The sequence below is a fragment of the Somniosus microcephalus genome, chromosome 1 (genome assembly GCF_052327205.1).
Source record: "Somniosus microcephalus isolate GS21.2 chromosome 1, FLI_Smic_1.0, whole genome shotgun sequence".
NCBI classification, from domain to species: Eukaryota; Metazoa; Chordata; class Chondrichthyes; order Squaliformes; family Somniosidae; genus Somniosus; species Somniosus microcephalus.
In genome coordinates, this window is record NC_140987.1 from 392815712 (window position 1) to 392840585 (window position 24874).

Genomic DNA, 24874 nt, shown 5'->3' on the forward strand with positions numbered 1-24874 from the left:
AACAACCTGTTCTTCCTGTTAATGTACACAGAAATAAACATCCACTAAAACAGACCTAAAGGTCCACCTGTATGTTATACAGGTGGACCTTTAGGTCTGTTTTAGTGGATGTTTATTTCTGTGTACATTAACAGGAAGAACAGACCTCAAAATGACAGTTCATATTGGCCAAACTTCAACGGCAACTTAGGCATAAAACCTGCATACACATGTCTATATATGATCTACAACCTGGTGACCTGGCCAACATTTATCCCTCAACCGACAACAACAAAACATATTGGGGTGTAATTGATCTTTAGCGGTAACACAAAATGGGCGATAATGAATCAGCGTCCCTGTTTTATACCCGCCTGATTTTCTATTCCATTGCCCACCCAAAATGGGTGGAAAGCAGTATCTGGTCAGCAGGCAGGAGTGGAAGTTCAAGCAGCTGGAGCCTGCCAGTCAGCACCAAAGAAAGGCTTACTGTCAAGCAGGTAAGTCGCAGGAAGAGGGTCTTGCGAGAGGGAAGGGGGAATATTCCAAGGCATAGGAGGCTGCAACACTCCTTGTGGGGCCTGAAGGAGCATTCCTACTCCTCCTGGTCCCACAAAGGAAAGTTTTGAACTTATCTAGGAGAGCCTCTCTATTGTTATGACCCCTAAATCATTCCAGCTTTTACTGTTTTGGACATTTCAAATTTTTTCACTTTGTAAAGTAAATAATAATAGTGTTAAGAGAATGTCAAGGATTTCCAGGTGAAGCATGCAATGGATTAGATATAGTGAAGAACTTCTGAATGATTCAACAATATAAACTCCACTGTCTGTAATGGTGTAACACTTCCATTTCCCACACCATCTATCACAATAATTTCCTTGAGTGATAGTGACCAATTAATGCCAAAGTCAGTACTTCAATATCTATGGGCAGTCCCATGTTTAATGAGAAAATTAGGTCCCCACCACTACAAACTGGGCAGTGCCACACTCTACTAATCTGTAAGAGTTAACAATTTACATTCCTGCTCACTTCAAAGCAGCCAAGAAAAAATTCTGAAATAGTCACTCAGATCATTCAGAATGCGTGAGAAAATATTCAACACTACAATAATTTTACAATTGTAAATATTTTATTTAAATAATAGCATTACGTAGGTAAATTCACTGATCGCATGCTCCCACTCAGGTGTTGCGCTTAAAGGGAACATGGATCAGAGAATGGGTGCTAAAGTATTGTAGGGCCCTATTTCTGACCTGTGCTCCCTCCAAGCAGGATTCCATGCTGGGAATGTGAGATCAGGGAATTTACCCTATTGTCAGAATCTTTGCTATCATATCAGAGCTAGAACTACAGACCTTATATTTGGATGGTCTAAAGAGGAGGGAGAGTAAACAAAAGAAGCAAATAAAAAAGAGTCAAAAATAAAGACCGAGAGAAACAAAAACGTTAGTAGCAGAAACCAAAGCGCCAAACTGAGAAGGGGCAAAGATGAGGAAAAAGTTAGGGCAGGATAGGGACAAAGAGAGTGCAGGATCAGTCTCCTATTGGCTGATCATATGGTGGCAACAGAGAAGTCCATGGCCCATGTAGGTTCTAGCTGAAAAGAGAAGCACGGCAGTTAGCAAAACCAAAGGAACCTTAAAAGAGAAACAAATGATATATGCTGTACATGTTATATCTGAGTCAAAAATGCTTCACTTTTTCATACTTTCCTTGATGTTCTCACTGTGTGTAAGAAAATGTGTAGTGTATATAGGGGAAAAAATGATCATGATTTTGGAATGTTACAAAGAACACAGTTTGGTTTATTTGAAATGGAAAATATGTCTCTTCAAGCAATTAAGTGTTTTTACAACAGTGTAAAAAATAACTAGTGCTGATATTGCACAACAGCAACGTACCATGATACTAAATTAGGAGGCACAGTAAGTTGTGCAGATGGGAGCAGCAAGTTACAAAGGGACATAGACAGTTTAGGTGAGTGGGAAAAGCTGTGGCAAATGGAGTTCAATATGGGGAAGTGTGAGTGAGGATCGAAGAAAGACAAATATGAATATTTTCTTAATGGGGAGAAACTAGGAACTGTGGAGTAGCAGAGATTTGAGTGTCCATGTACACAAATCATTAAAAACTAGTGGGCAGATACTAAAAGTAATCAAAAAAGCTAATGGAATGTTGGCCTTTAAACTCCAGGGGGCTGGGATACAAAGGGAAAGAAGTTATGCTTCAGTTGTATAGAGCTTTGGTCAGACCACATCTGGAGTATTGCGTTCAATTCTGGGCACCACACCTCAGGAAGGATATATTGGCCTTCGAGGGGGTACAGCACAGATTCTCCAGAATGAGAATAGGGACTAAAGGGATAAATTATGAGAACAGGTTGCACAAACTTGGCTTTTATTTTCTTGAGTTTAGAAAGTTGAGGGGTGATGTAATTGAGGTGTTTAAAACGACAAAAGGATTCAATAGAGTGGATGCAGAGAAACTATTTATTTTGGTGGGGGAATCCAGAACCAGGAGTGAAATCGGGAGGCACTTTTCACACAAAGGGTAGTAGAAATCTGGAACTCCCTCCCCAAAAAGTTGGCCATTTGAAATTTTCAAGACTGTGTTTGATAAATTTTTGTTAGGTAAGGGTATCAAGGGATATGGATCAAAGGCAGGTAAATGGAGTTGAGAAACAGATCAGCCATGATCTGATTGAATGGCAGAACAGGCTTACTTCAGGCTTAGAACAGGCCATTACTACCATAATGGCCTACTTCTGTTTCTATGTACTATTGGTACAAGAGCAATGCATCGTTAACATTTTTGCTGTACTTGTCTAGAGTTATCAAAAACAATTATCAGTGTATTCATCACCAACGTAACTCACTGCTCATGAGTATCAACACTTTAGGTACGATGAGTATTACCCAGTTCACAGCATGCATTTGTGTGAGGTAGCTGTGTGCCTCACGGCATTAGCTACGATTGGATTGATGTATTGTAATTCAGTTAGTTACCTGCCTAACATTAAAAGCCCTGAGATTCTAAGATCTAATCTTTTTCCTGTTGATACATAAAGAACTAACACATGGCATTGTGGTACCTATGAATTGTGCACTGCTATCTCAGGAATCGGGTAAAAAAAAAACACGTTGAAGGATAAGGTAAAGTAATGGAGACAAACCAAAGTCTTCCTTGACTCCACAAAGATAACTATAAGCATCTTTAATTTATCTTTGTATTAGCTGTTTGCCTACACAACAACATTCTGTGAACATCAGAAATAATTCATTATATGTGAAGTGCTTTGAGTTGCTTTGACATGATGTAAATACATGCGTGTAATATTACCTCTATTTACAGCTAACTTGAGACACACTTTGTAAAGGCTTAATTTTTCTTCCCCTCCTACTGTGCTCCTCAACTCCTGCTATTACTCCATTTAACAGTTTGATTGAGAACAAATTAAACTGTTCTATTGTAATTTGAGGTTGGGATTGAAATACAGGTCCCCAGTATAGAAACCCAATATTCCACAGCTAGACAGGAAACTGCTGTTTGTTTAGTTATCCCCAAAATGCAAAATAAATCTAAATTGTGCAGTTATCAAAGTGAATGACCACAGTGTTGAGGTGGAACTTTTTTTTGTGTTGAGGATCCTCAGGTTATGTGTAATATAAGCTAGGTGCACCGTAAAGCACCCTCTATAGTATCTAATAATAGGGGAAGATTTTCTCTGTTGGCTATCTGCAGCAAAATTGCAACTGATTATAAAGGACACATTTACAATTTTGCTACAAATAGCCAACAGATGTGCTTTGATCCCCAGTCTCAAAAGAACTCCTGTGTAATCCTTCCATTAATTAAATCAACTATTAGCTAACCAGTGCCAAATTTTTAACTGTACAGGAAACTTTGGTTTATCCGAAGGTTAACTGTCCGGAATGCTCGAGCCACCGGCAAAATTCAGGAGTCGGTTCAGTAAGTTTTTTTTCTTTTCGTTGCTTTTTTTTCACCAGTCAGGCTCTGCAAGGTCTAGCTAAAGCTGTTGCTTAGCTACAGAGACGCTTGCAAGCTACGGCCGACTGTTTAGCAGCTAAGTAACAGGGTTTGTTGCTAGATACGGAACTCAAAAGCTTCCGTATGTTTTAACATTAGCGCTGGTTTGTCCGGCCGTTTTGATGGGACGGCAACAGGTCGGTGCCGGATATCACACAGTTTCCTGTACTATTAACTTGTATCACACACAAACTGTGTTGAGACAGTATAAACTTATTTCACTTTGTAATCTTTAACTATTAGCAAGAAACTCCTATCACTGCATCAGTTTTGGTTGGATCCTAAACACCATGGACTTGGTTTTCTAACTGGGGGCATTTCATGACAGGCTAGGATTTCCACATGCTCCAGAGGTGCCCGTCTGACTCGGGCCATATTTCCAGCCCTGGCGTAATTTACATGGGAAGCAGGCTCTTCGGCCTCCACTCGGGATGTCACACAAGACTGGGGTCGGAGGCTTATTCTGCAGACCTCTGAGGTAAAAGGAAAGGGCAGTTACCGGACTGCCTGAAAAAAAATTCCCCCGAAAATATTTCTCTTTGCTGTTGGGGCCTGTGCACAGATGCATTCTGAGAGCACTTGCGCAGATCCCATCTTCTGAAGCCCTGAGACCTCCTGCTAATCCTGCGCCCCGTGTTCAAACTGGAAAAATGTGGGAAACATGGCCGAGATTGTGTTTCTCTCATCTGCATCAAATTAGCAAAGGCCTGCCCATAGTGGCCATATGCTGCCCCTGTGGAACCCATCCCCAGAAAAGGGTGGGGATCTGGTGGAGGTTGTCCCTGTGTCGCCTCTCCCAGCCAAGATTTGCCAAACAGTCGGTGAGAGTGGTGCGGAAAGTCTAGACTTATCTTTCATAAGTGAAAGGGCAGTGTTCCATCTTACCATGCCATTCAATCTCAATCTCTGGGTCTCTCTGTCTCCCTCTCTCTCTTTCCGTTTCTTTCTCTGACTACAATACAAATATAAGTCAGTTGTGTTGGTGTTCAACAAATGAATTAATGATTTGTTGAGATTTCCTACTGTTTCCCCTCATAAACTGAGTTCTCTGTCAGACTGTTTTGAGCCAAAGAACCTTTGGATTCCTAAAAGAATGGTATTTCAAGAGCCTAGGGTAACAGCACCTATTGGTGGGCAGCTATCATCTTTCATAGGTAAAGCTGATAATTGGTTGGAAATCATTTATAAAAATTAAGGCCCAGAAATTCGTAGCCGTCGTCAGAGTTGCCGGTGTCACCGTCAAGTCTGGTTAATGGCCATTGAAGATGGATGTAGTGATACCCAAGAAAACTTTGTGCTGGGGGCTAAAGTTTTTAGCCCTGTACTAACATACTGTGTAACGCCCTCCTGGTAGCGTTAGTGTCTGCCTGGAAACCGAAGTTCCTGTCCTGAAGTGGCGTTCCAGCTTCTAACAGCCTCTGGGAGCGAGGCTATGGAGTTCGCAAGGAATTGTGGGCAATTAAAAGGGCTATGAATTAAAGGGGCAATGTGTTCAGTACTAATAAAAATTAAAATGAAGTGGAAAAAATGCAGCTTTCAGCCCTTACTGCCTTTTTCAGCACTTAAAGCTGAATTTCCTTCCGAACATCAAAAAATGGGAAGGGTGCTTCAGCATTAACACACATTGCTCAGTAAGCCAGGGAAGGTACACGCAGGGTCTCACACGCAGCACTCCAGCTTTGTGCAGGGGGACAACACTGCAAGAGAGGTCCTCTACCCACAGGGTCTAGGAGGCCCTCCAGATAGAATGACGTGGAACCACATCACCGAGGCCGTCACTGTGTCTCCCTCACCACCTGGCTCCAGTGCCCAAAGAAACTTCATGACCTCAGATCACTGGTTGCACACCGTCTGACTTCAGCACTCCACCATTTTCCTTTGCAGGGTGATACCTCTTAACGGCAGTGCTACCAGGCCCATGGAGGACATCGCGGGACCAGCCACCAGCTGACGGAAGAGCGGCGGCCGCCGCTTTCTCGACATTACGTCCTGCTAACGGGTGGCGCAAACCACCCAAATTTCTAGGCCTAAGTTACTTCTAAAATAAACTTCATATTCTGCTGCTCTATATTTTTCTGACTAAAGAATGCTTGAGTTTTAGTGGCATATATTGTAGTCAAAATGACATACCCTGCAGCAACTGTATTAACTTGCATACTTGTGTATCTTACTCAGATTGTTTTAAGTGCAAAACTAAAAACCACAGACCAATATCTACGGAGCTGTGCCAATGAGATTTTTTGAATAAACACTGAAATTTCTAGGTAGAATAATGTCACTTGTTTTTTTTCCACTGAAGGAGGACAAAATGCTGACAGTGAACATCACTATCATTTACTAGAGGCGGGTGCGTGTTTCTTTCCCCTGCTATTGTTCCTTTTCTTTCTTTTAGTAACACATTAGTCTCAGATCCCACATCCACACCAATCTGCAAGCATTGAAAACTACAGATTTCACTGTGCTATAGTGATACTGCCATTATCTTTAAGGATGGAAATTCCTTTACATACTTTACCTCTCTGAAATTAATCGCCATATCGAATGCTGCACGGCAGAATGTGGATGAAGTGCCGAAATACACTTCTTCACACTTTTATGTGGGAATATATGTTGTTATCAACTAAAACTTCAATACAACACCTTGATGCACAATTATTTTTTGGTTCCTACATGATCCATTGCATTAGCTTTCATGGCTTTAGTGCCATTTTGGGCTAAAATTTAAATCATTCTTTTGCTTTGACATATGTTAGCTGGATTGAGGGTCCTAAGTAACCATTAAAATTGAATCCAGATCCAAGAGGTGGAAAGGACATTTTGTACACTCTTTCACAACCCTACCCCTAATATAAGAAATACAACGGTGAAGCAGCAATTAACAAAGCAAATAGAATGCCAAAGCAGCTGAGTAAAAGTAGGAGGATGTCAGACTGAAAGTGAACAGTGAATGCAGTGTCCACTTTTAGTCACCAAGCCACAATGGAGACATGCAAGCCCCAGAGGCGATACAGATAAGAGCCTTGAGGTCGATCGCTAGTGTTGGAGGATTGAATTACAACAAATGGAGAAACTTGGGCTCTTTGCCATAGAATGAAAGCAACTGCGAGGGGAACTCATAGAATAGTAAAAGGTAAACTTGGAAAGCTACTTCAAGTTAACCTTGACTGTAGGACAATGAAGCACAAGTTCAAACTAGAAAAGGCAAATTTAGGATTAATGGCAGGAGCTTCTTCTCAATACAAAGGATGATCAACACAGGGAATAAACCTTCAGGTAGTCTAATGGAGACAAAATCCTTGGAATCATTTAAGAGACAGTTACATGCTAAGATGGAAGAACTGTAGGTTTATCTGGATGGATGGACTAAAATGGAATGAATGGTCTACCTAATCAAGATTTAATATGAGACTTTATGAATTTTTGATGGATAAAGAATGTCAGCAGAGATGGAAGTCAAGGCTATTAAACAGGGAATAGTCTCATCTGGTTCCCTATATTGCTGATGAATGGCATTGTACAGCAACAGAATATTCTCTGGGAAAAAGAACAATGTAAAGATTTGAATGTTGAATTGGGTTACTATCCAGGTCACACAGAGGATCAAAGCATCCTAAAGTACAAAGTGAGATTTTTTTGGCAAACTTAATTCACTCTCTTTGTGATCTCTCTGAATGAGATTCAAATCAAAATCAATCAAATCAAATCAACTTTTATTGTCATTGTTAGTGCACAAGTGCAGTACAACGAAATGTAGGCTTGCGGCTACATTCCTAATCTAATCCAAAGTAATGTTGAATTAGGAATGAAGTAGAATAATAATTCTTTCTATTGTGGAATGTGGATTTGAATCCACCCAAGACTGATTGGGTGAAAATCTCCTTATTCCGACAATTATGATGACCGACAGTAATCCAGTTCTTGGTAACTGTGTTATTGTCACTGTCTAATGTGTATCTAATGTGTATGTTAGGAATTAAATAAAACACATATGAAATTGCACTCCCAACAGCAAACTTCACCTATGTGGAGCATATATTGGGAAATTACAGCCACTCGCCCCATTTTTCTATCTATGTCCCTGAGACTCCCCACAAGATTATACATTTGTAAAATTAGCTCATGCTGTCACTTTACAAAAATAACTTAAACTCTAGGGGCGAAAAATTGAGTTGCGCCCCCTTTGAGGGCATTAACTTCACCGGAGCGCTAAAATTTAGCGGCCACGCGACCGAAATTGAGTGGTAGCGCCCCAAGAGGGAAGCAGGGCGCTACTGGAAGCGCGGTATTGCAGGCCATCCACCCCTTCTTTAAAGGGGAGGGGCCTTGTGCAGCGTGACCCGGGGTTCAGCTGGGCCCCCGGGGATCGTGAGTGCCGACAAAAGAGCCCGGCACTCGAGAAGTGCTGGGCTCATGGAGCGCAGCCGGCACTCCACGGGGGGGGGGCGGGGCGGGTAAGGAAGCTGGGGATGGCAGCGGAGGCAGGTGCTGGCAGGTGGTCAGCAACACAAATGGCCGCCCAGCACCTCGCGTTTAAATAGCGCTGCCCCGGCCGCAGGTAGGCCCCTCTGACCCCGTCGGACATAGCGTCCGGTGGTAAGTCAGGGGGCGCTACCAAAGATGCGGCTGGGGTGCGAGCGGGGCGCTGCACATGGCAATGACGTCATCGCCGGTGGCGCAGCATGCGGGGTGCTATGGTTAGTGCCGCTGCTAACCTCCTGCTGAATTTTGCAGGAGGCGTTGGCGGCACCACGCCCAGGCGTGAGTTGCTTTGCGCCACAAACAGGAGATGCAAAGCAACCGAATTTTTCCCCCATAGAGTTATAACGGCACAGAAGGAGGCCATTCAGCCCATCGAGTCCGTGCCGGCGCGCTCTAGAGCAATCCAGTCAGTCCCATTCCCTCACTGTATCCCCGTAGCCCTGCACGTTTATTTCCCTCGTGCCTATATAGTCTCCCCTTGAAAACATTTGAGGGGTCAATTTTCTGGCAGCCGTCGGGCGGCTTTTCATGCGGCCGGGGGTCGAAAATCGCCGAAAAAGCGGGTCGGGACCCCCCCGCCCGATTCCCCGCCCTGTCCGACTTTCAGACCGCCGTTTCTCCGTGACCCGCTTCAGTCCCGGCCGCCGTTGGCGGGACTGGTCGTCGGCATACTAATGACCAATTATTACCTTGTTGAAGTAGATTTTCCGGGGCTGTTGCGACTTTGGGGCTTTCCCCACATCAAACACGCCTGCGGGGAACCCCGCTGATGAGACCTGGCGTGAAGCTTGCCGGCTTGCTTGCTCTCAGCTGCAGGTCAATTGGAGAAGCTGCGATTTAAAGGGACAGCACTTGTATGTTGAAGGACCTTCTTGTTGCAGGTTTGGGGCTACTTCTTCAAGGCTTAGGCACAGCTGTGGAAGGTTGGAGCCTCACACACTTCTCCAATGCGACCTCCTGGGAAGCCCCTCTCGCCACCCTCACTCAGCGCTTCCTCGGCGGAGGCATCTACGAGAAACATGGGACGCCTTTTTTTCCTTCCCTTCTTGCCATTAGAGGATCTCCAGCAGCAGAGGCAGCAGCAGCAGAACCAGGAACAGCAGGATCAGCAACAGGAGCACCAGGCTGCTGCTCACTCACCTGAAGCTGCACAGGCCAGAAGGGGCCAACGCTTGGAAGTGGCTTGAGAGCACCTTGCTGCGCTTTAGGGGGCCATGGGGGCCTGTTTCTGCACTGGCAGTCCTACTCAGAAGGACTTCCATGAAGATCTGGTTTCTCTGTTTAACAGATGGCCAACGCTCCTCAAGGGATGTCATTCTCTTATGAGCACTCACCATGTTTTCCGTACCCTGGTGAGTTATCTCCTCCATGGAGGTTGCCAACCTTTCCATGGTGATGCGTTCATGTGCCAATGACTCCACAAAGGCTCTGCTCATGGTCGCTATGGACTCCTCCATTCGCTCCACACTCGCAGCGACCCTGGAGACAAAACCTGCCAGAGACTCCTGCATCTGTGCATGGAGATCCATCACCTCTTCTCTTGTGGATGGACCCAGAGGCAGAGGGTCGAGATGCAGTGCAGCTGAGCTGAGCTGGCAGAGTCCTGCGCCCTCTGACGAGGACTCTCCACTGCTGTCCCTGTCTCCAGAATCTGCTGAGGCTCACTTGTGAGCTGTGAAACACCAGGTGACAACACTACTCTATGTCCCAAAGGCCCCCCAAGGTGTGAGTGTCTGCACTGGTGCTGGGTGCGCTTGTTTCTGCTGACGCTGCGCCCTCAGAGGTTGGAGCTTCCTCTGAGGAGTCTGGCTGCACAGCCTCTTCCTCCTCCACAGTGAGGACGGGGGCTCTGGATGGTACTGTGGGGGAGTAAAGGAAGGAGTTAGAGATGTAATGCCAAGGTTCTTCTGGTGACTCCCAGCGAGTTGGCATCTGCTGACACCTGCATCCATGCAGCATTGGTCTCAGTGGGAGGCCTCTTCCTCCCTGACCTAGGGAAGAGGACCTCCCTGTGGGCCCTAACCCCATCCAATAATGCCTGCAGTGAAGCCTCGTCGACTTTGAAGGCAGCTCGGGGTCTGGCACTGGCCACAGCTGCTGCAGGCTCCTCTGCCAACCTGTATGGTTGATTTGGAAGCCTTCAGAGGATGCAATGCTTGCTATGGACCTTGAAAGCACCACGAATGATGACATCATACTGTGGGGATTTCTGACTCGAATTGGACAATTAGCAAGGCTTCCCACATGCTGGGAATTAATTGGCCACTTGAGGGAAAATTGCATGGAGCTGGCTGACACTTTTTTATGTGTGTCAGAAACCCCACATTCGGGGAAACCCGACCATTTCCCACACAAGCCGAAAATCGGGGCCCGAGTGTCTCCGCTTCCACCACTTCTGTCGGCAGCGAATTCCAGGTCATCACCACTTGCTGTGTAAAAAAGTTTTTCCTCACATCCCCCTTGTATTCTCTTGCCCAAAACCTTAAATCTGTGTCTCCTAGTCCTTGTACCATCAACTAGTGAGAACAGCCTTTCACCGTCTAGCCTATCCAAACCTGTCATCATTTTGTACACCTCTATCAAATCACCCTTCAACCTCCTTTGCTCTAATGAAAACAAATCCAGTTTCTCCAACCTGTCCTTGTAGCTAAGATCCCCCATCCCCGGAACCATTCTGGTAAATCTCCTCTGCACCCTCTGAAGGGCCTTCACATCCTTCCTAAAGTGTGGTGACCAGAACTGGACACAATACTCCAGTTGTGGTCTAACCAGCGCTTTATAAAGGTTCAGCATAACTTCTCTACTTTTGTACTCAATACCTCTATTTATGAAGCCCAAGATCCCATATGCTTTGTTAACCACTCTCTCAATATGTCCTGCCACCTTCAGGGACCTATGCACATTAACTCTCAAGTCCCTCTGTCCCTGCACACTCTTTAAAACTGTGCCATTTTATATTGCCTCTCCCTGTTCCATCTGCCAAAATGCATCACCTCACACATCTCTGTATTAAATTCCATCTGCCACTTGTCTGCCCATTCTGCTAGCCTTTCTATGTCCCGTTGCAGTCGATTGGTATCATCATCACTGTTTGCCATGCCCCCAAGTTTGGTGTCATAGGCAAATTTAGAAATTCTACTCTGTATTCCAATATCCAGGTCATTTATACATGTCAAAAAAAGCAGTGGCCCCAGCACTGACGCTTGAGGAACACCACTCGCTACCATCCTCCAGTCTGAAAAACAGCCATTTACCACAACTTGCTGTTTTCTGTCCTTAAGCCAATTCCATATCCAAGCTGCCACTGACCCGCCTATTCCATGAGCCTCAATTTTGTTAACCAGCCTTCTATGTGGTACTTTGTCAAATGCCTTCCGAAAATCCATGTAGGCTACATTCATTGCATTCCCTTCATCAATCCTCTCTGTTACTTCATCAAAAAATTCAATTAGATTAGTCAAACACGATCTGCCTTTTACAAATCTGTGTTGGCTCTCCTTAATTAGCTTAAGCCTCTCCAAGTGCCCATAAATCTTTTCCTTGATTATTGTTTTTAAAACTTTACCCACCACTGATGTTAAACTGATTGGCCTGTAGTTACTAGGATTCTCCTTACATCCTTTTTTAAACAATGCTGTCACATTTGCCACTTCCAATCCTCAGGCACCTCCCTCGCATCGAGGGAAGATTGGAAAATTATGGCAAGCCTTTCCACTATCTCCTCCCCCAATTCCCTTTGCAACCTGGGATGCAAGCCATCTGGACCAGGTGACTTGTCCACTCTAAGCATACCCAGCCTTTCTAGTACATCCTGTCTATCAATTTTCACCCCTTCCATTGCCTCTACCTTTTCCACTTATACCGATATTTTGTCAGCATCTACCTCCTTCGTAAACACCGATACAAAGTACTCATTGAGTATTCTAGCCTTGCCCTGTGCCTCTAAGCATATATCACCTTCTTTGTCTCTAATAGGCCCCAATTCGCCTCTTACTACCCGCTTACATTTCACATGCCGGTAAAAGATTTGGCTTGTGGCTTTTATGAAGAAAGGAAAACAGTCTCCAAATGTTGAGAGAGTTTTTTGGAGAAGCTAATTTGGTAGAGTTCCACTAATTTAATGGTATTTGTGATAAATCCAGAAAGTGGAACAAGGAACTCAAAGAGGCTAGATGTTAGAATTAACACAAGTACTTTATTAACAACAGTACTTTATTAACAACTGGGAAACACATTTACAGACAGCCTGCATCAGCATCCTGGCATTCCACCTTGTGCTGACCTATACAGGAAGCAAACCTCTGACCTTAGTAGCAGCATTGGCTACAGCACCACCTGGTGGATAACCTTAATCATAACATCGCAGATTACTATATCCCTCCTCCCTTAAGGTTTCAGTATGAATTTCTTAACAAACAACCATTCCTGAGGGTCACATAAGGAGTCTCCATTCATCATGTTCCATACTTGACGAATCTAACAGTTCAGTATCAATCTCTCTGGTGGCTTGCGAGGCCTTTGTGAACGTCTAACAGTAAAGTCCCTGCTTGTTTGTGGTGAAGCCACCAGCTGCTCCTGAGCAGTGCTCAGAGTAACTGACTCTGCAACTATGGTTTCCTCTTGACGGATAGGTTCCTGTGGAATTATCTCTGTCCCTGGTGGTGGCACCACAGATGCACTTGGCTAACTGGGGGCAACCCTGTCTTCAGTCATTGCATCTGGAACCTTCATTTCAATTTCCTCTTGTCTGGGAAGTATCTGATCTACATGTCTGCGTACTACCCTACCGTCTCCCAACATGACCTTGTATGATACTGGACCTGTCATTGAGTCTATGAAGCCAGGAATCCACTTTGGTCCATAACTGAAATTCCTGGTAAGGATCGCATCTCCTTCTCCAAAACTTCGGCTCTTTGTTCTTTTGTTGTGTTTCTCTTTTTGTTTGTTTTGTCTGTTTTCCATTTTCCTTTTTAGGTCTGGGTGGACAAGGTCAAGAGTGGAGCGTAGTCTACGACCTAATAACATCTCAGCAGGAGAGAGTCCTGTGGTGGATTGAGGTGTTATTCTGTAGCTGAACAGAACCCGTGACACTTTGGCTGCTAAACTCCCTTCTGCACTTTTTTTCATCATCTCCTTAAATGTTTGTACGGCTCTCTCCGCAAGTCCATTCGAGGACGGATGATATGGAGCCGAGGTCACCTGCACTATGCCATCCTCGTTGCCAAATGTGATAAATCCAGAAAGTGGAACAAGGAACTCAGAGGCTAGATGTTAGAATTAACACGAGTACTTAATAGACAGCCTGCATCAGCATCCTGGCATTCCACCTTGTGCTGACCGATACAGGAAGCAAACCTTTGACCTTAACAGGAAGCAAACCTCTGACCTTAGTAGCAGCATTGGCTACAGCACCACCTGGTGGATAACCTTAATCATAACATTCCGGATTACTATAGTACAGGTAGACTATCCTTTATCCGAAAACCTCGGGACCAGCCGTGTTTCGGTTTTCGGAAAATTTCGGATTTCGGAAGGTATTTTATAAGACTGGGAAATTTGTCGGGGGTGGGTCGGCGGGGGTCGGCGGGGGGGGTCGGCGGGGGTCCGCGGGGGGTCGTCGGCGGGGGTCGGGGTCGTGCGCACGACTTACGCTGAACGAAAAAACCTTCGGTTTTTAGAGGGTTTCGGTTTTCGGAAGTTCGGATAAAAGGTAGTCTATCTGTATTAAAGTTCCATACCAAGGCTGGGATGGCTGAGAGTAAATCAGGAATAGGTAACTGTGAATTAGAATATGGCTGGTAACAATCTAATCTCATGTCTGTAAATTGACATGTTGTGTACAGGGCACAACAGTACCAAATGACACCGAGAAATAGATTCATGGGCACTTCCTATTTTCTTAATACATATAATAAAATTATAAAATCTCACAATCCTGGACAGAACACAAAACAACTTGAAGGGGAATTTTAACTCTTTCCCAGTCATGCAGAAAAGCAGCGGGGGCACAATTAAAATGGAGTGGCTCCATTTCCCGCTCCATTCCTGCTGATTTCTCATCTTAACACCATTGGTTTTGGCTGCAGATGAGGCTTCTGCTGGGAGCCTTATTAATAAATGCAAACTGGGACCAATGGCATACACTGGAGTCTAATGGCATTTTTACAAGGTAAAGCTATTGCGAAGCCAGCATAGCCCTCTCGGGAAAGCTTAAAAAAATCTTTCCTCATTTGGCCCAGGAGGAGCAGGAGATCTTCTCCAGGCCTCACAAGGAATGTCCGAGCCTCTGCAGTCACCACCCAACCCACCCACCCCTCCGACAGTTGAGAAACCTTCGCAACAACCCCCTTCCTGGACTTACCCTGCTGCTGGCAGCCTGCTCTTGGTGTCAGTGGGTGGCCTCTGGGCACCTGAACTTAGTTCCTGTCTGCACTGGCCAGCTGTCGCTTTCTATCTCTCTCTCTCTCACATTTAGCCTTCAACCTTTTTCTCTGTCATAAACCTTTGTCTCTTTTATTATCAATGCTATTATGATCAGTGCTCCTCTTATTTTCCCTCTTTTACTTGTTCTCTCTCCTCCCTGCATCTTTCAAAGTGTGGAAATTAAAACTTAGGGGGTGAATTTCTAAGGGGGTTCTCTCGATCGTCTGCCATAATTTTCATGGAAGTCTGCGGAAATCCTGGAGAAATGACGTAAATGGTGTTTATGTTGTTCTGCCAAGGTTTCTGTGGATCTTCTGCTGATGTTGTAGTGGCTGAAAGGGAGATTCCCCAGAGAAATTCACCCTTTTATTGCACAGTCTTCCCCACTAAGTCATTTTTTCAAAGAATCTGTGAAAGCCCTGGATAAGGGAGGCCGAAGGCTTCCTTGTGGGGACCAGAGGAGCATGCCTGCTCCTTCTGGCCCACAAGAAAACCTAAAATTAAAAACCTATCTACCTAAGTTTCTTCTGGCCCACGATCCCCATTGTGACAGGTTTGACCGGACGGGGAAGCCATCACTGCTCCCCCACTGAAGTCTCTGACTATAATAGCAGATTGTAGCCCGATGATGTCATCGGGCCCTGTTCTATGTATTTAACCAGAATCCCACTGCCTTCCTCTGGGTATCTTGAGCAGGCTAATATTCTGACCTGTGGGATGGAGGGGGTAAGTCATTCCTCTCATTTTAACAGCTCCCCTGCCCAGTTACTGCCAGGCAGGGGGAGTTAAGATCAGGGCCTCGATGTCTAAGATCACAGATGAATAGTGGTCACTTAGAGAAGGTACTGGTGGGGTTGCTGATCTCCATGGAACCATCCTCCAGCCAGAATCCATTCCTTCAGGAGGTAAGAGGAGAAATTGGCCAAAACACCTCATGAATTAGAAAATTACTTTAAAGGGAGTTATCAATTTAAAATAATATATTAAGATTGAGGGAAGTTTAAGGATGATTTGAAAGATTATTAAAAGCCTGGAGCTGGTGGTTTTCATTTGCTGGGACACCTCGTTACTAACGGTATAACTCAGTAACAAATGTTACCCTGTTTTAAAAAAAAAAAAAAAAAAAAAAAATGAGTTTGAATTCAGAATTGAGTGCTTTGAATATTAAATTGTTTTGAAAGATTTGAATTTTTGAAAGATTTTTCTCGAATAATTTTTCTTTTGCAAGTACCAGCTTGGCTCAGTGGTAGCACCCTCGTCTCTGATTCAGAAGGTTGTGGTTTCAACCCCCACGCCATAATTTGAGCACATAATCTAGGCTGGCACTCCATTGCGATGCTCAGAGCATTTTAGGTTTAGGAAAATGATCCCTGCTGCATGATTTAAGATTTAACTGGGAGAGTACCGGCAGTCCTTGATTCTGACACTGAGTGCCAGAAGTAAAAAAAATCATTCTGCAGCATTAACATATATATCACTTTGATCTGCATAAAAATATATATTTTAGAAAAGAATCGTATAATAACATTGATACAGGTTTAACTTAAGTGAGAAAATGTCCCATACAGAGGAATATTCATTAACCATTTGTCTAATGGCTAAATGGCCAATTTGCATCAATGCATACTTTAGCGTACTATACAATCAACATGTGAAACTGATCTCTGTAACAGGACAATGCACACCCACTACTTTGAACTCAGAATGAATGCTTTCAACTAATCAGAATTTGTTACAACAGTATTGCTGAAACACTATTAAGATCTGTGATGTACAGAGTTATTACATGGTGTGACTAAAACACTGCCCAAAGTGCAGTCTCGCAGCACCACATAGATCATTCTCAAACTGTAAAATGCCTTCAGTTGATTGCTATTTCTGTTACCTTAATTGCCGGTTCATTAAATTCCCTACCTTTGGTTTTCGACTTTGCTCCTTTTCTGATGCATTGGAAGGTTTTCTTCGTAACATTTTTTCAGGAGAGTGAAAATAAAGATAGGATATAAATGAGAGGGTTTCTGCTTAACTGAAGGAATCTGAGTCACAGGAAGGAGAGTCACATGGCAAGTCGTTACCGCAACAAAATGGTGTTGGTTAGAACTCTACGTCAGTCTTTAGCATTTAACCAGGAAGGAAGTAGCAAGGCTTACCGAGTGCTATGTTTGCTTGCACAGCAACGGAACCAAGGTGTTAAAAATGACAAAAGCAGTTGTTAATACTTAAGTTATACTCTTACATTCTAAGGTTTCAGCTGTCAGTTTTGCAACTATGCAAAAGAAGTTTCAATACATGTAATTAAATATGATATATAGTGCAATAAAATGTGTGTATATATAATTGCATTCTTCATACATGTAGTGGGTAAGTCAAAGATGTGCATATAAAATATTGCACATATTCTTGATTATGTCACAGCAAAATTGGGAAATATTTATAATTTTGCCATATTTGGAGGTTGTCAGCCATTTTATACATACGGCTTTGACTGTGCTGTGGCTTAATGTACAAAACATTATAGTGGCTAAATGCACAAAAATGATGTACGTAGTGGTACAGCATTAATCAGTAATTAGTTTAGTGAAATGATGTGATCACACCCGCTGAACAGCAGACACTAATTCCTGATAGGGTTCCATATTCTTAGAAAGTTTATAATACCAAAGTGCTGTTATGTGTTTTCTTAGTTACTACATGTTGCAAAGCTCTTAATGGGGTATAAATGTGCAGGCTCTATGCTCACGCTTCAGTTAGCTCTTTTGTTCAGTAGTCCAGCACAAAATTTGCTCATGTGTACACTATAGCCACCTTAATGGTCACTGTTAAGTGAATAAATTGGTACAGAACTATCCTCTCACATTGCCTTTTCCCCACAATTTTCTCCCATTTCTCCCATCCTCTGCTGAAGGTGCAGGATCATATTGCAATATAGTCCCACAGCTCCCAGCAGGCCCACGTCACTTGCTGTGTTAACACAGATTGGAAATCCAATCTGGCACCTTTTGGTTTATTACAAGCTGATTCAACAAGAATTCACACCAACATATATATAGGTGTTCCAGCAAAATAAAGGCATATTTTTAACTCCAACGGGATAGTAAAGAGATAAATACGCACTTAATTGTTGCATTGAATCATGCCAATTAGGAATAATCTTAACCAGTTTTATCTTTCAGCAGTATTGCCAGACCATTGCTGCTGAACTACAAGATCAAAGTAACTTGGATGCATGGAGAATTACATTAAAAGATGCCTGGAGACAAAATTTAGTAAGAAAAGGAGTCATAAAAAATTCCTGAAGATAATTAAAATATGTACTAGAAGGGTCAAAGGGTCTCAGAAAACAGATTGCAGATAACACCTATTGAGGGATCAAAAGGAAATTCTCAGTGATATAAAAAGAACATGAGATCAGAACCAGATGGAGTAATAGGTAATGCAGAAGTAAACACGAATATTTAAGTTAAGCTTTGCTCAAGCTATGATCACAGAATTAGAGTTTCTGGTTATATAATTAAAAAGTGTGACAAAATGAAGCATTTTTGTCTTTGATGAGTTATAACTGGAAGCATTCTTACTGGTCGCAGCACACATAGGGTTAGAATTGGTTACTGCTAGCTGCTTCTGCAGGTCATAGATAATAAGCATTCAAGACTAACTGATAAACACACCTCAAAGACAAGAAAGAGACAATTCATAATTCAAGAAGGTTTTGATATGCATAGATTGATTGCTGCCATTTCAGTAAGAGCATATCTTGTATATCTCACAGATCAATCCATGAGTTTGGAACTGACCATTGATCAAGTCATTCTATTCAATTACAAGCATCCTGTGGATTGTATACACTATGAATGTCTGACAACAATAACTTGTATTTATATAGCGCCTTTAACATAGTAAAACATCCCAAGGCATTCACAGGAGTATTATAAGACAAAAAATTTGACACCGAGCTACAGAAACAACAACAACAACTTGCATTTATAGAGCGCCTTTAACGTAGTAAAGCTTCCCAAGGCACTGCACAGGAGTGTCATAAGACAAAAAATTTGACACAAAGAGAAATTAGGGCAGGTGACCAAAAGCTTGGTCAAAGAGGCAGGTTTTAAGGAGCGTCTTAAAGGAGGAAAGAGAGGTGGAGAGGTTTAGGCAGGGAATTCCAGAGCTTAGGGCCTAGGCAACAGAAGGCACGGCCACCAATGGTTGAGCGATTATAATCAGGGATGCTCAAGAGGGCAGAATTAGAGGAGCGCAGATATCTCGGGGGGTGGGGGGGTTTGTGGGGCTGAATGAGATTACAGAGGTAAGGAGGGGCGAGGCCATGGAGGGATTTGAAAACAAGGATGAGAATTTTGAAATTGAGGCGTTGCTTAGCTGGGAGCCAATGTAGGTCAGCGAGCACAGGGGTGATGGGCAAACGGAATTTGGTGCGAGTTAGGACACAGGCAGCCGAGTGTTGGATGACCTCAAGTTTACGTAGGGTAGAATGTGGGAGGCCAGCCAGGAGTGCATTGGAATAGTCAAGTCTAGAGGTAACAAAGGCATGGATGAGGGTTTCAGCAGTGGATGAGCTGAGGCAAGGGCGGAGACGGGCGATGTTATGGAGGTGGAAATAGGTGGTCTTAGTTATGTCACGGATATGTGGTCGGAAACTCATTTCAAGGTCAAATATGAGACCAAGGTTGCGAACAGTGTGGTCCAGCCTCAGATAGATGTTAGGGAGATGGATGGAGTCAGTGCCTAGGGAACGGAGCTTGTGGCAGGGACCGAAAACAATGGTCTTGGTTTTCCCAATATTTAATTGGAGAAAATTTCTGCTCATCCAGAACTGGATGTTGGACAAGCAGTCTGACAATTTAGAGACTGTGGAGGGGTCGAGAGAAGTGGTAGTGAGGTAGAGCTGGGTGTCATCAGCGTACATGTGGAAACTGATGCTGTGTTTTCGGATTATGTCGCCAAGGGGCAGCATATAGATGAGAAATAGGGGGCTAAGGATAGATCCTTGGGGGACACCAGAGGTAACGAGGCGGGAGCGCGAAGAGAATCCATTGCAGGTGATTTTCTGGCTACGATTAGATAGATAAGAATGGAACCAGGGCAAATGCATCCTACCCAGCTGGATGACGGTGGAGAGGTGTAGAGAAGGATGGAGTGGTCAACCATATCAAAGGCTGCAGACAAGTCAAGAAGGATGAGGAGGGATAGCTTACCTTTGTCACAGTCACAAAGGATGTCAATTGTGACTTTGATGAGAGCTGTTTCAGTACTGTGGCAGGGGCGGAAAACTGCTTGGAGGGATTTAAACATGGAGTTGTGGGAAAGATGGGCACGGATTTGGGAGGTGACAACTCATTCAAGGACTTTGGAGAGGAAAGGGAGGTTGGAGATTGGGCAGTAGTTTGCAAGGACAGAGGGGTCAAAGGTTGTTTTTTTGAGGAGAGGGGTGATGACGGCAGATTTGAGGGAGAGGGGACAGTACCTGAGGAGAGAGAACCGCTAACAATGTCAGCTAACCTGAGAGCCAGAAAAGGAAGTTGGGTGGTCAGCAGTTTGGTGGGAATAGGGTTGAGGGAGTAGGAAGTGGATCTCATGGACAAGATGAGTGTGGAGAGGTCATGAGGGAAGATCGGAGAGAAACTAGAGAAAGATGTGAGTTCAGGACTAGGGCAGGGGGGGAACCTTAGAGGAAGTTTTGCCCGGTGGGCTAGGGGAAGGAAGGGAAGTGGCAGAGGCAGCTGAATAGATGGTCTCAATCTTAGAGACAAAAGTCCTTGCACTTGTTGTTGGAGGTGAGGGTGGAGGAGACAGGGGAGAAAGGTTTAAGAAGATGTTTAGCAGTGGAGAATAGAAGCCGGGGGTTATCTTTGCATTCCAGAATGATTCTTTTTTTTAGAATGAGGCTTCATTTAAGGGTAAGGTGACCACCTAACTGTAATTATTAGAAATACAGTTCAAAAATGATTTGTTCTGGGATATCATAAAAATAATTTAGACCAATTACTTGGCCAATATTACATGAAACCTGCAGAAATAAGGGGCTAGTCAGCAAATCTGTGGTAGCATACAACCAGTAAAGTAATTGTTTCAAGGGTCAGTTTAATGTTGAGGGTTAATGTGGGCAAAGTGTCTGTTGTTTTTAATATTTCGATGAGATTTATAAAGTTTTTGATTACTGTAAATGTGCAGTTTTTATTGATTATTCTTCATTTGCCAGTTCTAATATTCAATACATTTGTCTTGTGGTTTATAGCCTGAGTCAGGACCTGATAGAATGCATATTCTTCTGCATACTGAAGATGAAGAGATCACATGATGGCACATGATATATTCCAGTGTCCAAAAATCCCTATTCATTCCCTGGTTCCAGCTACATTTATGAAGATATTGGGTAGGTAAAGATACACTCTGGTTTGTAGGGGACATAAAGTCCACTTCCAAGAGTGGCCTGTGATGTTGAACCTAAGTTGAGAGTTTTTTTTAATTCATTTGTGTGATGTGGGCTTTGCTGGCAAGGCCAGCATTTATTGCCCATCCATAATTGCCCTTGAGAAGGTGGTGGTGAGCCGCCTTCTTGAACCACTGCAGTCCGTGTGGTGATGGAACTCCCACAGTGCTGTTAGGGAGGGAGTTCCAGGATTTTGACCCAGTGACGATGAAGGAACGGCAATATACTTCCAAGTTAGGATGGTGTGTGACTTGGAGGGGAACTTGGAGGTCGTAGTGTTCCCATGTGCCTGCTCCCCTTGTTCTTCTAGGTGGTAGAGGTTGCGGGTTTGGGAGAAGCCGCCGAAGAAGCCTTGGCGAGTTGCTGCAGTGCATCTTGTAGATAGTACACACCGCAGACACGGTATGCCGGTGGTGGAGGGAGTGAATGTTTAAGGTGGTGGATGGGGTGCCAATCAAGCGGGCTGCTTTGTCCTGGATGATGTCGAGCTTCTTGAGTGTTGTTGGAGCTGCACTCATCCAGGCAAGTGGAGAGTATTCCATCACACTCCTTACTTGTGCCGTGTAGATGGTGGAAAGGCTTTGGGGAGTCAGGAGGTGAGACACTTGCTGCAGAATACCTAGCCTCTGACCTGCTCTTGTTGCCACTGCATTTATGTAGCTGGTCCAGTTAAGTTTCTGGTCAATGGTGACCCCCAGGATGTTGATATTGGGGGATTCGGCAATGGTAATGCCATTGAATGTCAAGGGGCGATGGTTAGACTCTCGCTTGTTGGGGATAGTCATTGCCTGGCACTTCTGTGGCGCGAATGTTACCTGCCACTTATCAGCCCAAGCCTGAACGTCATCCAGGTCTTGTTGCATGTAGGCATGGACTGCTTCATTATCTAGGGAGTTGTGAATGGCACTGAACATTGTGCAGTCATCAGTGAACATCTCCATTTCTGACCTTATGTTGGAGGGAAGGTCATTGATGAAGCAGCTGAAGATGGTTGGGCCTAGGACACTGCCTTGAGTAACTCCTGCAGCAATGTCCTGGGGCTGTGATGATTGACCTTCAACCACCACAACCATCTTCCTTTGTGCTAGGTATGACTCCAGCCAGTGGAGAATTTCCGCCCCCCCACCCCCCACCCCCGGTTCCCACTGATTTCTGTTTTATTAGGGCTCCTTGATGCTACACTCGGTCAAATGCTGCCTTGATGTCAAGGGCAGTCACACTCACCTCACCTCTGGAATTCAGCTCCATTGTCCATGTTTGGACCAAGGCTATAATGAGGTCAGGAGCAGAGTATCTTTGGCGGAACACAAACTGGGTATCAGTGAGCAGGTTATTGGTGAGTAAGTGCCGCTTGATAGCATTGTCGATGACACCTTCCATCACTTTGCTGATGATTGAGAGTAGACTGATGGGGTGGTAATTGGATTTGTCCTGTTTTTTGTGGACAGGATATACCTGGTCAGTTTTCCACATTGTTGGATAGGTGCCAGTGTTTTAGCTGTACTGGAACAGTTTGGCTAGAAGCACGGCTAGTTCTGGAGCACAAGTCTTCACGATTGCTGGGATGTTGTCGGAGCCCATAGCCTTTGCTGTATGAGTCAGAGATAGATCACCCCCAACACCCACTCCCCATCAACGGCACCTTCCCGTGCAAGCGCGGGAGATGCAACACCTGAACTTTTACATAGAAACATAGAAGATAGGAGCAGGAGTAGGCCATTCGGCCCCTCGAGCCTGCTCCACCATTCAATGCGATCATGGCCCTGTCCCTGCTTTCTCCCCATATCCATTGATCCCCTTAGCCTTAAGAAATATATCTAACTCCTTCTTGAATATATTTAATGAATTGGCCTCAACTGTCATCAGTGGTAGAGAATTCTACAGGTTCACCACTCACTGGGTGAAGAAATTCCTCCTCATCTCAGTCCTAAATGGCTTACCCCTTATCCTTAGACTGTGACCCCTGGCTCTGGACACCCCCGCCATCGGGAACAGCCTTCCTGCATCTAGTCTGTCTAGTCCTGTTAGAATTTTATAAGTTTCAATGAGATCCCCTCTCATTCTTCTAAACTCTAGCTAATATAAGCCTAATCGACCCAATCTCTCTTCATACGTCATTCCTGCCATCCCAGGTATCAGTCTGGTGAATCTTCGCTGCACTCCCTCCATGGCAAGAACATCCTTCCTCAGATAAGGCAACCAAAACCGTACACAATACTCAAGGTGTGGACTCACCAAGGCCCTGTACAACTGCAGCAAGACATCCTTGCTCCTGTACTCGAATGCTATGAAGGCCAGCATACCATTTGCCGCCTTAACCGCCTGCTGCACCTGCATGCTTACCTTCAGCGACTTGTGCACAAGGACACCCAGGTCTCGTTGCACTTCCCCTTTTCCCAATCTATTGCCGTTCAGATAATAATCTGCCTTCCTGTTTTTGCCACCAAAGTGGATAACCTCGCATTTATCCACATTATACTGCATCTGCCATGCATCTGCCCAATCGCCCAACCTATCGAAATCGTACTGGAGTTTCTCTGCATCCTCCTCACAGCCCACACGCCCACCCAGCTTTGTGTCATCTGCAAACTTGGAGATATTACATTTAGTTCCCTCATCTAGATCATTAATATATATTGTGAATAACTGGGGTCCGAGCACCGATCCCTGCGGTACCCCACTAGTCACTGCCTTCCACTTGGAAAAAGACCTGTTTATTCCAACTCTTTGCTTCCTGTCTGCCAACCAGTTTTCTATCCAAGTCAGTACCTTACCCCCAATCCCATGTGCTTTAACTTTGCATGCTAGTCTCTTATGCGGGACCTTATTGAAAGCCTTCTGAAAGTCCAAATACACCACATCCACTGGTTCTCCCTTACCTGTTCTACTAGTTACATCCTCAAAAAATTCCAGTAGATTAGTCAAGCATGATTTACCTTTTGTAAATCCATGTTGACTTTGTCCGATCCTGTCACTGCTTTCCAAGTGCTCTGCTATTACATCTTTTATAATGGACTCTAGCATTTTCCCCACTACTGATGTCAGGCTTACCGGTCTATAATTCCCCGTTTTCTCTCTACCACCTTTTTTAAATAGTGGGGTTACATTAGCTACCTTCCAATCTATGGGAACTGTTCCAGAGTCTATAGAATTTTGGAAGATGACCAGCAATGCATCTACTATTTCTAGGGCCACTTCCTTAAGTACCCTAGGATGTAGATTATCAGGCCCTGGGGATTTATCGGCCTTCAATCCCGTCAATTTCCCTATCACCATTTCCCTACAAATACTGATTTCATTCAGTTCCTCCCTCTCATTAGACCCTATGTTCCCCAGTTTATTTGTGTCCTCCTTTGTGAAGACAGAACCAAAGTATGTATTTAATTGGTCTGCCATGTCTTTGTTCCCCATTATAAATTCCCCTGATTCTGACTGCAAGGGACCTGCTGTTATAAATCTCATCATCATGATGAAACGACTCATGAAATAACACTG

General features: G+C 44.2%; 1 protein-coding gene across 1 annotated transcript in view; it reads right to left on the reverse strand.

The window, feature by feature from the left end:
• Nucleotides 1–17018, reverse strand: part of LOC147125104 (SAM and SH3 domain-containing protein 3-like) — a 75439-nt gene extending 58421 nt beyond the window's left edge. Inside the window, exon 1 of the mRNA XM_085997378.1 lies at nucleotides 16849–17018. Within this exon, the coding sequence (XP_085853504.1) occupies nucleotides 16849–16905 (57 nt within the window). The 5' untranslated portion in view covers nucleotides 16906–17018. The remainder of the gene's footprint in view (nucleotides 1–16848) is intronic.
• Between the last annotated feature and the right edge of the window lie 7856 nt (nucleotides 17019–24874).